The 19081-nt window shown below is 36.7% G+C and overlaps 1 protein-coding gene across 1 annotated transcript in view; it reads right to left on the bottom strand.

Annotated features, from left to right (window-relative positions):
• FANCM (Fanconi anemia complementation group M) overlaps positions 1-19081 on the bottom strand; it is a 75127-nt gene that overhangs the window by 48720 nt on the left and 7326 nt on the right. Inside the window, 6 exon segments of the mRNA XM_014457602.2 lie at positions 1293-1477; positions 4514-4594; positions 5126-5251; positions 5554-5686; positions 8697-8828; positions 14169-14327. Coding sequence (XP_014313088.1) covers positions 1293-1477; positions 4514-4594; positions 5126-5251; positions 5554-5686; positions 8697-8828; positions 14169-14327 — 816 coding nt within the window.

Below are 19081 nucleotides of genomic sequence, written 5' to 3'. Positions count from 1 at the left end.
TCTTTAGATTCAGTTATTGTAATGTCTTCCAATCTGTCTTCCTGTTTCCACTCTTAGCCCCTTATAGTTTATCAAGACAGCAGTCCTGTGATTATTTTAAAATACAAATCAGGAAATGACTGTTCTCTGCTCCAAAGCCTCCAAGGGCTTCTTTACATCTCACTGAGTAAAACCCAATGTCATTAAGATGGGAATACCCTAGAAGGCCCTAAAGAATATCTGCCCCTCCACTTCCTCTCTGACTTCATTGCCTATTTCTAAATCAATGAATAATTTAATTACAACTATTTACATTAAAGCTTATTTCAAAGCAAAAGTGCTATTATGAAAGCAATCATGTATAGGAGTTATAAAAAGGCTACTCTAGCATACATAAAAATACTATTGACATAGTGAATAAAGGACAAAGTCAATAAAATCAATAAGGTTTTTTATGGTACCTGACAAACTCAAGAAATAATGACACTGAATAATAATAAAATTAGCCAGAGACCAGGTTGGGTACTATGGGTATTGATTTCAAAATGCTGATCCCCTAAGCAAAAATCCATTTTATTTTTCATTTACATATAAATGTTAAGATTAGTAATAATCACCCACTAGATATCTGAACCCTTTAAAGTACTTATAATCAGATGAGATAGGAAAAGATGTTATATTCGGACTCAGAAAAAGTTTGAGTCCACCAGATCCAGACAACTTAAACGGACTCTTCTGTTTACAGTGAGGACTCTCTGTAAGACATATTTGTCAGTCAGATGACCTATAGCTAATCTGCAAAAACCAGTATACATTTTACAAAAGTCAGTAGTCCAAAATTTCTCCCCCCAAAACATATCACAGTACTTAGAAAACTTATGACTTCTTACTCAGAGCATATGGTAAGGTTTTTAAATAACAGAAATAAAGAAATAACTGTTTAGAATAAATAACTAAAATGACTTAAAATAAAACATTAATTGAAGGCTCTACAGTACAATTTCATTGAATGTTTACAACTCTATGAAGTATGTTTACATATAAAGAAAACATAGTGGAAGAGCCAGGATTCCAACCCAGGTAGTATGATCCCCCAGCCTTTTTGCTGAACTATTACACTTTACATTACTTAAAAAAGAAAAAAAAAAGAGTTTCAAACCACACAAAAAACAACAATACATTTTTTTGCCTTTAAAAATATTTACTACAAAATTATCTTTATAAGAAGTAGATAACTGACCCATAAGTTAAAACAAAAAAGTGCAAAGCTAATAAATTTTATTTTTATTTTTATCATCTCCACAAATAATTACCTCCAGTTGCTCTTTCTGGGTAAAACCCTTCATGCTTTTCCCTGAGGCATGGCCAACAAAAGTCATTGCTCTAATAACTGGCTGATGCCGTAAAAGCATTTCTGCAATTTCTTGAACACTATCTCGAAATGAAGAGAAGATCATAACTCTGGTCTTGTCACATTTCTTTTCAGATGTGTTTTGAGCTAAACAACAAAAAAGATTTAATTACAACTTTTTAAAAGCATATAGATAAGAATTAGTTCAAAAGACAAGCCTGAAACTATATACTAATGAATAATAATTCTTTGGGAAAAAATAAGACATCTTAAACCTTTGCTGGTTTTCTTACCTTTCCTAATAATTTTAATAACTTTGGCTCCTAATCTTTTGTTAGTTGACATAAAACATAATTCTAAACAAATCAAATGAAAATGACCTGAATCACTTTTGACCAGTCCTTTGTTTCATGCATGATACCTGCTATTCCCCTTTACCTTCTACATCAGAAGAACAGAAGTATCGAGTTCCCACTGATTTTGTAAATCTTCCTTTCCTTTCTTTCACTAAAGGAACTGTCCTAAACCAGGTCATGGCATTCTGTCCCCACTTCTATGGTACTTTCAAATTCTCCGCTAACTGCAGAATATACCCTGCAGTTAATAGTTAATCATAAAGCTCCTCCAGTGTCTCTGTGCTTAGGAGGCAGTAGAATGCATGAAGAACAGGATTTCTGAGGCTGGGCCACTTCCTCTCTGAGTGATGTGTGGCCATGGTACTTATTTTATCTCTTTATAAGCTTTAATTTCTTCAGGTATCTACAATGGACTGAGGTGAAGATTAAATGAACTGGTAAATATAAAGTATGTGGACTTGCACAGAGCAATCTATAATAATAAAAGCATAATATGCTACTTAAACTGGACGTCCTTCCGGACGACCTTCTGGACAAAGCCGGGGCTGCGAGGGAAGCTCAGGTCCTGGGTGCCAGAGGGAAGCTGGTGCCAGCAGCTGGGGGAAAGAAGGCCTACTCTTACACGAATTTCGTGCATGCCCCCTGGTGGCCAGTGATCTCCCACAGCCAACCTCCCGTGGCCAGTCAACCTCCACGGTCCCTACCCCACCACCAGCCAACCTCCCTGGATCCCTCCCCGCAGCTGGCCCCTCCGATTGCCAGCCAGGCCAAGGGACCCCACCCGTGCACGAATTCGTGCACTAGGCCTCTAGTTGGTTAATAACTGCAAGTCATGTAGGGCTTTCTGTAGTTATTATTAGTTTTCCTTTGTTTTTACACTTTCTTGGGACTTTGACAATCCTTCTTTCTTCCATGAGTTATATTATATGAATCATCATGTGTGCGCCAGGAACTATACTAAGCATTTTATGTGTTAACTCATTTAGTTTTCATAACAACCCTAATGATTAAATGACTTAATACATATAAAGCTAATTCACAATACATATGGGAAAAGCAGCACCTGTTACAAGGAAAATTATTCTACATATGCTCCTTTGACTCACCATAGCAGCAAGCCTCTACATCTGACCAACCTCTGACCAGTATCTACTTTCTTTTTTTTGTTTAAGATAATTTTTATTTTGAAATAATTTCAAACTACAAAAAGTTAGTAGTGTTTAACACACATTTCTGCCCCCTGGAAATTTGAGAGTAAAGTTGCTGACATGATAGCTCATCACCACCTAATGCTTCAGTGTGTAAATTCTACAAACAAGGATATTATTTTATGTAAAGACAATAAACCATGAAAATTAGAAAATTAACTTTGACACATTATTACTAATTTACAGACCTTATTTAAGTGTTGTCAATAGTCTTGATAATGTTGACAGAAAAAGGCACCAATTGCCAATAGCTCTTTCAGTGCAACACCTATCTCCTTCAACTGGTTGCAGCCTGCTTTTCTGTCTTCATTCTACTGTACTAAAGTCAGTAATAACTTTCATACTGCCAAATTCAATGGACACTTTTTGGTTTATTTGACCATATTTCTCAGCAGTAGTTAACATAGTCCACTCCTTCCTACTGAAACAGTCTCCTCTCTCAGCTTGTCTGACACTCTAGTTGTCTGGTTTCTCAATCTTCTTTGTGGCTTTTTTTCATCTGAATTCTAACTATTGTTACTCTTCAGGACTACATTCTAGGCCCTCTCTTATCTCTAAACTGTATTCCTGGTGATGTCATCATATCCATTCCTGAAACTTTAAATACAGCCCGTATGCTGATGACTCCAAAATTTATTGATGTAAATGTAAACAGATAAAAATAGCGCAGACTATTCTTCTGAGATCCGGATTCACTTATCCAATGCCTACACATCTCTATTTAGATGTCTCAGAAGCACCCTAACAAGTTTGCTTATGCACCCCCCTACCCACCATGATTCCTTTTTTTTCTTATACCCTATGTCCAATCCATCAACAAATACTGTTGGCACCAACTTCAAAATATATCCAGAATCTATGACCATTTCTGAGCACCTCCACCTCTATTACCTTGGTACAAGCCACCATCATCTGCTATCATCTTAGACTATTGCAAAAGTCTCCTAACTGGTCAATGTCTATTTTCCACAAAACTACCAGAGTGATCTTTTAAAAATGTAAGAGAGATCATGTCATTCTACTGCTCTAAATGCCTCTGTACTGGTTTCACAAAGTACACACATTCATAGAATAGAGTCTGAATTCCTGTTGGCATACAAGCCTGACGTCTGCGCCTGGCTACTTTTCCAACCTCCTCCTAATACCACTTGTACCTTCATTACAATACTCCAGCCAAATTGGTTTGTTTATTGATCCTTAATTATACCACACACCTTACTGCCCCAGGGTCTGTGAATCTGCTACTGTCTGCCTGGCATAATCCTCTCTGAGAAATCCAGAGCTTGCTTCCTCACTTCCATCAGGTAACAGCTCAAACATCACCCTACAGAAGAGCTTTCTCTAACACTCTATATAAAACAGTCTCCTTCATGACTTCAACTCCTTACCTAGTTCACTTTTCCTTACCATCATATTATATATTGTTTTAGTATTTCACTTATACTGCTCCAGACTCACTGTTATTTTTCACATACCTTACAGTATTCTTAACATTCTTACCTATCCTCTCAAACTTTCCGTGCTTTTTTATATTCATTATCCAGAGTAATTAAAAGACCACCTATTCCATAAGAAATGTTAGGATAAACTAATGAGTCAGGCTATTAAATATGACATACCATTCCATGACTTGAAGTGTTCAACTACAATTTCTTCTAATTTCTTTAATTTTGGATGACTATAGAAAAATTCTTTTTCTCCTGCAAAATGTAAAAAAAAAAAAAAAATCCAATGTCAAAATAATATTTCTGTATTTTTCCATATTCAATTATATCAATGCATTTTAATTATCCTTTTCAAAAATGGATTTGTTAAAACTTTAAAGACTCAGTAGCATCCAGATAGCACACAAGTCTTACTGTAAAATAAACTTTGAATTTTTATGAAAATTTCATTCCGAGAGAGAATCTAAACAGGAATCAGCAACAATGTAGAAGGAAAAAAAATATTTAGTTTAGCTATAAAATCAGTTTTTGGTAGTTCTAAGAATTTTTTCACTACCAGTAACAACTACTAACTTCTATTATATATATACTACTTGTATATTTATCCTGAGTTATTCTTTTTTGTATTTTACTAGTATTTATTTTTTCTACTTATCCAACTTCTATAATTTGGTAGGTCTATTGCTACCAAAATATAACTATAGATATGTGGATCAATTAAGCAAAATTTCAAAATTAAGCTTGACGAAGAGGAAACAATATACAATTTTAAAAGAAAAACCAGACCTTTATCGATTGTAGAAATGCCACTTGCTGAAGTACTACGTGAATGTGCAAACATGCACTCTAGATGATTATAGAGTTTCACGAAGTCCTCATTTCGGTTAAGTTCATTTTTCACCCGAGTCATTCCTTCAGAAATTAAGAAAAGGTTTTCCCAGTAAGTAAACTTAATAGCAAAATTAATCAGTTATTATGTATTTTAAAAAGTAACCTTTAACAATTAAAGCAAGTTTTTCAAATTTAAATATGAAAGCCAGAAACTTTTTTCCAGTTCCACATTCACATATGTATTAATGAATGGCTTGTTTCTTTCCAGCAATTTAGCAAAATCAAAGAAGTATAAAACCATTTCATTGCTTTTTAAAAGTATTTTTAAGTAACCCAAAATGTTCAACTTCAGCCAAAATTATACGTGTATTTATTTAATTTACCTTTAGTTCCATCCATAATTCCACAAAGGAAGAAATATAGTGATCTCATTCCCATTTGCTGCAATAATTCATAACCGTGATATAAACTAATACAAAGAGCAAACTCTCCTTCGATTATACCTTGTTGTATTCCCTAGAAAAATAAGCATATATCAAATTTAACCAGAGAAAATAAATGAAGATACATGTTCCATGTAGAACTTAATGGTACTACTAAATGTCATAGGATGGTGCTATGGAAAGGTGCCAATGTATTTTCCATGTAACATGACCCTTCACATCGTTTTCTTTAATTCAACAGGAAACTTAAATTTTAAAGAGAATAGGTAAAGGGGAAACCATTTATCATATAGTGCTTTTCTTTATAGGTAAACTAGAGGCCCAGTGCACAAAATTCTTGCGCTGCGGGGGTCCCCTCAACCTGAGCCGTACCCTCTTGCTGTCCAGGACCACTTGGGGGATATCCACCTGCCAGCTTAGGCCCGATATTTCTGAGGATTGGGCCTAAGCTGGCAGGTGGACATCCCTCTCACAGTCCGGGACCCCTCACTCCTTACCGCCCGCCTGCAGCGGAGGCGGGAGAGGCTCCCACCACTGCCGCTGCACTCACCAGCCGTGAGCCTGGCTTCTGGCTGAGTGGTGCTCCCTCTGTGGGAGCGCACTGACCACCAGGGGGCAGCTCCTGCGTTGAGTGTCTGCCCCCTGGTCGTCAGTGCAAGTCATAATGACTGGTTGTTCTGCCGTTCAGTCAATTTGCATATTAGGGTTTTATTATACAGGATTATTAGCAGTATATAGTTTCATTCGTCTTTCAAAACTATTTGATAAGTATCTACTATGTGTCAAGCATTGAGTTAAACATTTGGGATACAATGGAAAATAAGTCAGATATAGGCCTATCCTCACAAATTTTATAGCATCAGTATAAATAATTAATCAGACTATTTAACACCAAGACTTAACACCAAGCATATATGCCAAAATAACATCTGACACTGAGGATACACTCTTATAAGCACATTACTTGTACAAACTCATTTGATCTCGACACCTAGGAAGTAGGTAGAACTGTTTTGCCCATTTTACAGATGAAGAACCTCATATACGTGGTAAATAATAGAGCCAGCATTTGAATCCAGGGTATTTGGTGCAGTGTTCTTGTGCTTGTAACCACTACTCTCAAGAAAAGGGAAGCACACATTCCATATGTGAGCATGCAGCATCAGATCTATCTATATAATAAGATAATTTTAAAAGAAGACCAATGAGAATATATTTAATCATTCTCCATTACTAGCTTACATTTTTAGTAGCATTTAGTGATAGTCATTTAAAATGTTTCCAGGATAGTGATAAATGCCCTAAAATGGCAGCCTCATCCTGGCTGGGTGGCTCAGTTGGTTAGAACTTCGTCCCAATACACCAAGGTTGAGGGTTCAATCCCTGGTCAGGGCACATGCAAGAATCAAGCAATGAATGTATAAATAAATGGAACAGCAAATCAATATTTCAGTCTCGTGTGCTCTCTCTCTCTCTCTCTCTAAAATTAACAATTTTTTTTTTTAAATGGCAGCCTAATTGCCTGAAAGGGTAAAATCACTTCTCTGTACAATATAAATTGTCCTCAGTAAGATCAGGTTCAACAGCGGGCACATCCCCAGTAGGAGATGTGCAGGAGGCAGCTGATCGATGTTTCTCTCTCATCGATGTTTCTAACTCTCTATCTCTCTCCCTTCTTCTCTGTAAAAAATCAATAAAAAATATATTTAAAAATAAATAAATAAATAAATAAATAAATAAAATTAACAAACAATTTTTTTTTTAATGGCAGCCTAATTGCCTGAAAGGGTAAAATCACTTCTCTGTACAATATAAATTGTCCTCAGTAAGATCAGGTTCAACAGTTTTAGATTTACTACTTAAAATTTCAATGAATCTTTACCTCCTAGCAGAAATTTAAAAACATTTTATTAAAGTTGAGTATATTATAGTGCAATTTCACAGAAAAGGCTCCCTTCATGGTTGCCCAGACACTGTAAAGTCCATATTTCTGGGGTAGCATTTAAAGCTCCTCCCATGTGATCACACTTAGATTAACTATCACCTCTGACTTCCTTAATCCTTTACCTCAGTCAAATTGGCTTGTTCACAATCTCCTTCATACCTTCGTTGATTTGCTTCTGATCTTTTGCACAAGAGTTCCTTCTCAGTTCCGAGAATGACTTGGTGCCTTTTTGTACTTGTGAGCATCTCCTGACTTTGGATCTAGTTTGATGGGTATCTTCCTACCTGCCTATTTTTTTCTATGAAGATTAGAAATAAGAAGCTTACTGTGATATTTCCTCCAATCTCCATATGGAGAGTTAAGATAAATGGTATGGGCCTAAAAGTTAGTTAGGATCTACCCTCTAGCATGGCCCTTTGACTTTGCAAAACAGAAATGAACTAAAAGACCAATGCTTAATTAAAAGTTTTAAGACAAATTTATCTTTAATATATTTTTATTGATTTCAAAGAGGAAGGGAGAGAGAGATAAAAACATCAATGATGAGAGAATTATTGATTGGCTGCCTCCTGCAGGCCCCCCCAACCCCCAACCCGCCCCCCGCCCGGGGATCAAACCCACAACCCAGGCATGTGCCAGGACCGGGAATCAAACCATAACCTCCTGGTTCATAGGTCAATGCTCAACCACTGAGCCACACTGGTCGGGCTAAGATACCTTTATCATAATTGAAATCATTAAATCGTATTCCTGTTCAATTTTTTCATGCTTTTATAAACCATATAAATCATATCTGAATTTCTGATGAGCTAATATAAATCAAAAAACAGCCGTAGCCGGTTTGGCTCAGTGGATAGAGCGTCAGCCTGCGGACTGAAGGGTCCTGGTTCGATTCCGGTCAAGGGCATGTACCTTAGTTGCGGGCACATCCCCAGTAGGAGGTGTGCAGGAGGCAGCTGGTCGATGTTTCTCTCTCATCGATGTTTCTAGCTCTCTCTCTCTCTCCCTTCCTCTCTGTAAAAAATCAATGAAATATATTTAAAAAATAAATAAATAAATAAATAATCAATATTTCCATTTCATTATGATTCTGAGTCAAAACTTTATCTTTTATCAAAATATATTTTAAACTACCTACCATAATATTTGTAGGTGGGTTTTTCCTAAATTGATCTCTTGCCAGAATGATCTGGTATTTTGTTAGATTGGGGATATCCCTTCTCATCAAAAGATTCCTCTGAATCAAAGAACTGGCAAATGCTTCCAAAATCTGAAAATTACAAAGAAATTTAGTTTAAGTGTCTTTTAAAGTCCTTTCTGAAATATAATCATTTTATCACATACTGAAATAATAATATTAAACTATACATTAAAATCTGTCCTAAATGTTCACATAAATACAAAAAAGGTAATGACAAAATTTTAAAGTACATTTGCTTACAAGAATGTAAAAATTATAATTTATATAATCACATATAATAAGAATTTAGATAATATCCATATGAGAGTCAGCACACCTTTTATTAAACCCAAGTGTAACTGAAGGACATATGTGTTTATCTGTTTATTTTTTAACTTTCTTCCCTTTCTCAGTCTAACTACAATGAAAAGATGACCTTGATTTCTGCTGTATCTTCAGTGACTAGAACAAGATCTGGCACATAGGAAAAAATTTGTAGACTAGTGACTAAATCAAAATGCTTTTAGTACATTTAATTTCATTTGTTGATTCATTCTTTTAAAAAATATTTATTAACTATCTATTATATATCAGGCATTGTTCTAAATGCTGGGGATATTGTGGCTGAGACTAATGAAATCCCTGTTTTCATAAAGTTCATATACAAAGGAGGGAGGCAAAGAATAAAAAAGTGAACCAAGAAAGTAGAGAATTTCAATTATGGTAAATGCATTTAAGAACCTAAAACACAGTAATGTTATAGAGTCTTTGAGGGGAAGGAGTCATTATTAAGTAAGGTAGACAAAGACAATGTCTTTGAAAAGGTAATACTTGACATCTGAGTGATGAGGTGTGTCTAGCATGAGAGGTTCTGAGGAGCATTCTAGGGAGAGGAAATATCAAACAAAAGGTCCTGATGAAGGACTGAAGTTAATGCCACAGCAAAAGAAAAAAAGAGAAGATGAAGATACACTACAGCCATAAGTAATAAACTATTCAAATTTTTGCATAATTTTTATTTTCTAAAATAGGAAATATTTTAGTACATTTTTGTATTTCCTCCATTCCAGCTTTGCTGATCACACTCCCTAAGAAGCACTCTTAAAAATATTGACAATCAGAAAGGATATATGCATCCCTATGTCCATAGCAGCACAATTTACAATAGCTAAGATTTGGAAACAGCCTAAGTGCCCATCAGCAGATGAGTGGATTAAAAAACTCTGGTACATCTACACAATGGAATACTATGCCGCTATTAAAAAGAAGGAACTTTTACCATTTGGAACAGCATGGATGGAACTAGAGAGCATTATGCTAAGCAAAATAAGCCAGTCAGAGAAAGATAAATATCACATGATCTCATTCATATGTGGGATATAATGATCAACATAATTTGATGAACAAGAATAGATCGATCTAGAGACAAATGGTAGGGGAGGGGGGGTTAGAGAGCAACCAAAGGACTTGTATGCATACATATTAGCATAACCAATGGACACAGATACTGGGGTGGTGAGGGCTTGCCCGGGCTGGGAAGGGGTCGGGGAGGGGATCAATTGGGGAAAAAGAAGACATATGTAAAACTTCAGACAATAAAAATAAAAATTAAAAAAATATTCAAATGTAATACCCTTTGTAATACTTTAAGCAATAAAAAAAATGTAAAAAATATTGATAAAATTAAATTCTTATATGTGATTATATAAATTATAATTTTTACATTCTTGTAAGCAAATGTATTAGTAGTTAGGAGATGATTCTTAGAAAGACTTTGCCTTATCTTAAATTAAATTATGCTAAGAATTTTGTTACAAACAATTTTAAAACAAAAAATAAACAATGTTACTATAAAACCTCACTTTAAGAAAGATTTACTAAAGGTTAAATGATAGATGAATGTTTTGGTTATATATTCCTGAACAACAAACTACTCAAAAACATCATAGGTGAAAACAACAATCACTTATTTGTTCATGGTTCTGGTTCTGTGGGTAAGAATTCAAGCAGGTCACTGACACAGCCTAGGAGCTATGACACCATAGTAACAATGAGAACATCCAATGCCCAGATTTTGGTTTCTAAATACCATTCTCCCAGAAAAGGAATAAGGATTCCTTGTAGAAATGGTTGATTTTGTGGGTGGGACAAGAAAAATAACAAATGAGCATAAAATATCTTGCAATGCCAAAAAGTCAGAAAGTGCTCCTCCACCCACAAATAAGTACATGTTCAAGGACACAGGAGCCTTCTTAAAGGAGCTCTCAATGGCCAAAGCAACAAAATTAATCATGACAGTACTGAATTTAACCCACAGAATAAAATAAATATCCATTAGTCCATACTGATTTAAAGAATTGAATTTGGCTAGGCCGGTGTGGGTCAGTGGTTTAGCATCAACCCATGAACCAGAAGGTCAGGTTTTGATTTCCGGTCAGGACACATGCCCAGGTTGTGGGCTTAACCCCCAGTGGGAGGCCTGTAGGAGGCAGCAGACAGATGATTATCTCTCATCATTGATATTTCTATCTCTTTCTCCCTCTCCCTTTCTCTCTCTGAAATCAATAAAAAAAAAAAATGTTTTTTAAAAAAAGAATTGAATTGATAAATGAACTCTTCATTATAGAATTCAAATTAACAAATGTGAAAAAAATTAGGGAAGGAGGAAGCACTGATTAGACAAACACTACAGAAATAACTGTTGTACACAAGAACCATAATTATAAGCTAAAATTAGTGGGCAAAATATGTTGAGAAACAGAATATTTTCATTTTTTAAATTGATTTTACAGAAAAAGGGAGAAAGAGAGAGAGAGAGAAACATCAATTTGTTGTTCCACTTATTTATGTATTCATTTGTTGTTTCTTGTATGTGCCCTGATAGAGGATCAAACCTGAAACCTTGGTGTATCAGGAAGATGCTCTAACTGACTGAGCCACCCGGCCAGGGCCATATTGGCATATATATTTTTTAAATATATATATACTAGAGGCCCGGTGCACGAATTCATGCACGGGTGGGGTCCCTCAGCCTGGCCAGCGATTGAGGCCTATTGGGGGGTTAGCCAACTGGGGTGAGGGACCCCAGGAGATTGGCCGGCCAGTCCCCCAATCAGGGCCCAGGGTGAGGAACCTCGGGAGTTTGGCTGGCCGGCAGGGCGGGGAGGGGTAACATGAGGTTGGCCAGCCACCCAGAGGGCAGGGGGAGGAGCCGCTGGAGGCTGGTCAGCTGGGGGAGGGGCCACGGGAAGTTGGCTATGGGAGTGCACTGACCACCAGGGGGCAGCTCCTGCATTGAGCATTTGTCCCCTGGTGGTCAGTACGTGTTATAGCGACTGGTCGACCAGTCGTTCTGGTCATTCAGTTGTAAGGGCTGCTTAGGCTTTTATATATATAGATATACTAGTATATATTTTTTATTGATTTCAGAAAGGAAGGGAGAGGGAGAGAGAGATAGAAATATAAATGATGAGAGAGAATCATTGACTGGCTGCTTCCTGCACACACCCTACTGGGGATCGAGCCCGCAACCTGGGACCCTTCTGTCTGCAGGCCAATGCTCTATCCACTGAGACAAACCAGCTAAGGTCATATTGGCATATTGTTAAAGTGTCTCCCCCTGGAACTCTCTATGCTATTTTTTGCAAATTTCCTGAAAGTCTAAAATTATTACAAATGTTAAAAATAAAAAAAATCCCGTCAGAGCACTGCACTGACAGTTTGACTCTGTTCCTGATGTTTGGAGCCTCAGATTCAGATTGCTGGGAAGTGGCTGAAATAGCTCTACTGGGGCCATATGTATACACTTTCAATTCTAGCTACTTATTTACTCGTTCCTCCTTTCTTCTTAACATGGCTAGCTTGAGGTACGTCACATACTATTGCTCAGTCACAGGGCCAGCTTAGATCCTAAGAAAGGGGAAATGTATCCTGTCTCTCAATGGGAAGAGTGGCAAAGAAGCCACTTTAATCTATGGTAGTGAAGATATAATCAGCATCTCCTAGGACAGTGATGGCGAATCTTTTGAGCTCAGCATGTCAGCATTTTGAAAAACCCTAACTTAACTCTGGTGCTGTGTAACATATAGAAATTTTTTGATATTTGTAACCATAGTAAAACAAAGACATATTTTTGATATTTATTTTATATATTTAAATGCCATTTAACAAAGAAAAATCAACTAAAAAAATGAGTTCGCGTGTCATAGGTTCGCCATCACTGTCCTAGGATGATGCTAATTAGGAACTACAGAAATAACAATGTGTTACCAAAAATTTCTCCCAATGAAAGTAAAAACTGTGTAAGAAGTTTCTCAATAACTATAATATTGACATTTGACAGATAATTCTTTGTTGTTAGCGGTGCTCTCCTATTCATTGAAGAAAGTTAAACAGCATTCCTGGCCTCTATAAACTTACTAGATGTCAGTAGCAAGTCCCCATCCACTCCAGATATGACAACCAAAAATGTGTCAAGACATTGCCAAATATTGCCAGGTGGGCAAAATTGCCTCCAGTTGAGAATATTATTATATAAGGGATCCACGAGGAAAATATAGAAAGTATATTTCCTTACTTAGAAACCTCTGATTGAATCTGGATACATGTTAAGGGTGTGTTCACTATGTGAAACGTCACTCAGCTGCAAACTTATGTTTTGTGCACTCTGCTGTGTGTGTGTGTGTGTGTGTGTGTGTGTGTGTGTGTGTGTAGTATGGGAGAGTAATACTGCAATTAAAAGGCTTACTAAAAAATACAAAACCACATAAGGCTATTATTGGCTTTAGAAATAGTCCATCGTCCTAACCAGTTTGGCTCAGTGGATTGAGCATCAGCCTGCGGAGTGAAGGGTCCTGGGTTCGATTCTGGTCAAGGGCACATGCCCAGGTTGTGGGCTCAATCCCCAGTGGGGGGTGTGCAGGAGGCAGCTGATCAATGATTCTCTCTCATTGATGTTTCTATCTCTCTCTCCCTCTCTTTTCCTCTCTGAAATCAATAAAAATAAATTTTAAAAAAAAGAAAGAAATAGTCCACCATTTTGTATTCTTCTTTAACAGCTTGTCAGTGTATGTAAAGAATGGCGCTCTTTTCAAAACTTTTAATTTCAAAGAATTTTCCAACATATTAATTATAAAATAACTATATATTCTCAGCTAGATTCTATTAACTAAAATAATTATATTATCAGTTTATCTATTGAAACCCTGAACTGTGATAAAAATGGCTTACCTGCCCTGGCCAGTGTGGCTCAGTCGGTTGAGCGTCCCTATGTACCCAGAGGTGACCAGTTGGATTCCCGGTCAAGGAACATGCCTGTGTTGTGGGTTCGATCTCCAGTAAGGGTGAGCAGGAGGCAGCCAATCATTGTTTCTCTCTCCCTTCCTCTCTCTCTAAAATCAATGAAAAACATATTTTAAAAAGATGACTTACCTGTACATATGCCTTTTGGATGGCTGCAAGTTCTTCACTAAGGGGAACAACAAGCTTTTCAACTCGTCTTTCATGAGAGTATGGCAAAATATCTGGTGAATCTTCAGAACGAAGTTCTATCTGCCCAATTAGTAGGTTAGTAATAACCTGTTGCACAGCCTACATAAAACCAATTAAGTATGATTATAAATTATATTACATGTTAAATATTTCACTTTGTCACTATAAGAAATAAAATAGCAGTAAAATTTTGAAGGAAATATTAGAAATTCATATCATTAAATATTTTTTTAACTCTAAATACATCAGAAATGGTACAACAGGGGAATAAGGCTTTTGAAACATCTTTATTCCACACAGCCCTTCAAGTCAAACATTTAAGAAATAAGAATATTAGTAAATGTCCAACAAGTTAATCAAATATATTTTGCACTTTCCAAATTCATCAATTTTTTTGTTTTTTTTAAAATATATTTTTATTTATTTCAGAGAGGAAGGGAGAGGAGGAGAGAGATATAAAACGTCAATGATGAGAGAGAACCATTGATTAGTTGCCTCCTGCATGCCCCACACTGGGGATCAAGCCTGCAACCCAGGCATGTGCCCTGACCAGGAATCAAACCGTGACCTCCTGATTCATAAGTTGACACTCAAACACTGAGCCATGCCAGCTGGGCTCCATCAATGTTTTATAAAGACTCAGACAACAGAATTTTTAAAAACTAAATCCCCCCAAATTATAACAGTCCATTTTAGAACCAAAACTAGAATCCAGATTTCCCTGAGCCCTGGCAAATACTTTCCACTGATTTTTGTGAGAGAAAATAGAAGTCTTGTTACTATTAAATCAATTATTGATAAATTAGTGGAATATTTTTTCATTTAAATCAATATATATGATGTGAATATATTTCTGTGGATAAATTTCATTCACTGAAAGCTCATAAAGGAACTAAATTGTAAAATTAGGGAACTGCAGTAAGAACATAAAGCCTGTTGGGCTCTAACCTGTTTGGCTCAGTGGATAGAGTGTCGGCCTGCAGACTGAAGGGTCCTAGGTTCGATTCCGGTCAAGGGCATGTACCTTGGTTGCGGGTACATCCCCAGGAGGGGGTGTGCAGGAGGCAGCTGATCAATGTTTCTCTCTCATCAATGTTTCTAACTCTCTATCCCTCTCCCTTCCTCTCTGTAAAAAATCAATAAAATATCTTTATTAAATAAATAAATAAATAAAGCCTGTTGGTACAAACAACTGCTATACCATTAGACTATAATACTGACATTGTGACTGAGAGCTAAATGAGGGGGAGGGAAGGGATGGGAGAAAGGCAGGAGGGAGGAATAGAGAGAGAGAAAGGAAGATTCAATCCTGAAAGTATCTAAAAATTAAGAGCTTTTTATAAAAAGATTAATGATAATTTTATTCATTTACTTATTTAATTTTTTAATATATATTTTTATTAACTTTAGAGAGGGAGAGCGGTAGAAACATCAATGATGAGAGAGAATCGTTGATTGGCTGCCTCCTGCACACCCCACACTGGGGAACAAGCTCACAACCTGGCATGTACCCTGACAGGAATCGAACCATGACCTCTTGGTTCATAGGTCGATGCTCAACCACCGAGCCATGCCAGCTGGGCTACTTAATTTTTTAGAGAGGAAAGGAGAGGGAGGCAGGGAGGAAGGGAGAGGGGGAGGGAGGAAGAGGGAGAGAGAGAGAAAGAGAGAGAGAGAGAAACATCGATGGGTTGTCTCCCGAACTCACCCTAACCGGGGATTGAACCTGCAACCTGGGTTTGTACTCTGACTGGGAATCAAACCCAACACCTTTTGGTGTACAGGAGGAGACTCCAAACAACTGAGCCACACCAGCCAGGATTAGAATTTCTTTTTTAAAAAAAAGAACCAAAAACTAGAAAAGCTTAATGGGCTTAGTTTTAGACAAAACTCAAGGGCAAGAATCACATCTTAATCACCTTTGTATTATCAATACCTGGGCCTAAAAAGGTAGTTTACTACAGTTACAGAGGGTCCACATATATTTAAATCTAGAGTAAATTTATGACCACTTTATAAAAATGAGTAAGACTTTAATATTTTTACCCATTCATTCATTCCACAAATATCTGAGTAACTCCCACATGGCAGGTATTGAATTGGTAATAGAACTATAACCAAGATAGACATAACCCCTACATTCATGTAGCTACTATTTTAGTAGGCAAAGGGCAACAAATAAATGAATAAGCAAAAAAATGACAGATTATGATAAATATTAAGAAAATCACAAGATAGGGGAGCTGACTTTTGATGGCTTACAGTGGATCTTTCTGAAAAGATGACAATTAAGCAAAGACTTACAAGCTCAAGTCGCTACTAAAAATAAGCGTAGCCCTAGCTAGTATGGGTCAGTGGATAGAGCATCAGTCTACAGACTGAAGGGTCCTGGGTTCGATTCCGGTCAAGGGCACATGCCTGGGTTGCAGGCTCGATCCCCAGTAGGGGGTATGCACGTGGCAGCTGATCAATGAGTCTCTCTCATCATTGATGTTTCTCTCTCTCTCTTCCCTTCCTCTCTGAAATCAATAAAAATATATTAAAAATAAGCATATTTAAATAAAGTTGGGGGAGGATAAGAGATAGAACAGAAATTTCAAAAAATCATCAATAATAAAAAAAAAATCTATGGATAGGCAGCGCTTAAAATACCTTAGAAAGTGCCCAAAAGCCAATACAGAAAACCACTCAATTACTGAAATCAGAATGTCATGGATAGCCCTAGCTGGTTTGGCTCAGTGGATAGAGAGTTGGCCTACAGACCAAAGGGTCCTAGGTTTGATTCCAGTCAAGGGCACGTACCTTGGTTGCAGGCTCGCCCCCCCCACCCCCCCGGCCAGGCCCCGGTGGGGCTCTTGCAGGAGGCAACCAATCGACATATCGATGTTTCCCTCGGTTTTCCCTCTCTTTTCCACTCTCCTTAAAAAGCAATGAAAAAATATCCCCAGGTGAGGTTTAACAAAAAACAAAAACAAAAAACAACTAATGTCATGGATAGCACTCAAAATCTACATTTTTACCAACCTCCACTAAAAGAAGCAAGTCCTCCCTCGGGAAATTGTTGTTTCCATGGCTGAGACGGGGGAAAAAACTAAATAAACATAAAATATCTCATATAATATTGATTTTTAGAGAGAGAGGAAGGGGAAGAAAGAGAAACATCAAAGTATAGAATATCAATTGGCTGCCTTCTGCACTTCCCCTACAGGGTATATGCCCTGATCAGGATTCGAACCAGCAACCTTTTGGTGCACCTGACTACGCCCAACTAACTGAGCCACACCAGCCAGGGCTGACCATAAAATATCTTGATGCCAGAAACTTAGAAAATTTTGTGGGTTTTTTTTTTTTTAAGTGCTTTCTAATGGACACAGGAGCCACCTCAAGGCAGTCCCAATGTTTAAAACTGGAACAATCTGAACAACAAAATTAATGATAGTATTGCATTATAGCCCATAAAAAAAATCCATTATTCCATATTGATATAAAGAACTGAGTTAATAAGTAAATGGGAGAAAAGACAGCTCTTCATTACAGAAGACTAAGAATTCAAATTAACAAATGTAAAAGAAATGAGGGAAAGAAGAAGCAATGATAAGGCAAACACTACTGAAATAATCGCTGTAGGCAAGAACCATCATTGGATGCTAAAACTGAATATTTACATAGTCTCAAAATATCTCCCTCAACACATACTTATTAGTTACAAAAGGAAAAACAATACAGTCTACCCTCTGGGAATATATACCTGTGAATTCTGCATCCAAGGATCAAAAATATCCAAAAAGAAATGTTACATTGTTGCTAAAATGGACTATGGAGTTAGGCCTAAAATGACTGCATCTGTACTGAACATGTACACTTTTTCTTCTTGTCATTAGTCCCTAAACTATACAGGTATAACAACTATTTACATAGCATTTACATAGCATTTAGTTATTATAACTAATCCACAGATGATGTAAAGTATACAAGAGGATGTGCATAGATTAGATGAGCATCTGTGATTTTGGTATCCATAGGGTCCTGGAACCCAATTCCCTGAGGATACCTGGGACAATTGTAATTTTACAATGGAGAAATTGGAACGTCATCTTAACCAAATCAGGATTAACAGCACCAGCAATGAAACAAATCAACATCATGTATTCTCAGATACATGAGAAAGGTACCCCTTCTGGGATATCCTTGCCAAAAATGCCTAACCTCACTCCAATCATGAGAAAATATCAACCAAACCTAAATTGAGGGATTTTCTACAAAATAACGGTACCCACTCTTCAAAAGCATCGTGAAAAACAAGCAAAGATCATGGAAGACAAAAAAGACTGAGGAACTGTCACAGGTGAAAGTCAAAGGAGACATGATAACTAAATACAATGGGGATCCTGAATTGGACCCTGGAACAAAAAAGGACACTGGTTGAAAAACTGGCAAAATTCAATAAGGTCTGCAGATTAGTTACTAGTATTGTACCGTTAATTTCCTGGTGTTGATAATTTTACAACGGTCATATAATACATTAACAGTAGGGGAAGATGAGCAAAGGATACACAGACTTCACATTTTGAAAATATTCTAAAGTTACAGTATTTCAAAATAAAACTTTTTTAGAAGACTGAAAACAGTAACAATTTAACAAATGGCTTTAGGTGATTCTTATGCACACTGAAATCTGAAAACTACTAATGTAGAAAAACTTCTACAAGCAGAAGAAAAGAGAGGCATGTTATAGGAATATTGTAGTCCTAATGTCAAATTAAATACTAGAATGGAAAACTGATGTGGCCACATACAAAAGTTCTTATTTTCATAAATTTTAATAAATGAAAAGACATTTTTACTTACCTTTA

Source organism: Myotis lucifugus, unplaced genomic scaffold, assembly GCF_000147115.1.
Source record: "Myotis lucifugus unplaced genomic scaffold, Myoluc2.0 scaffold_81, whole genome shotgun sequence".
NCBI lineage: Eukaryota > Metazoa > Chordata > Mammalia > Chiroptera > Vespertilionidae > Myotis > Myotis lucifugus.
The sequence above is the reverse complement of the archived record's forward strand: the minus strand, read 5'-3'. Positions and strand labels throughout refer to the sequence as shown.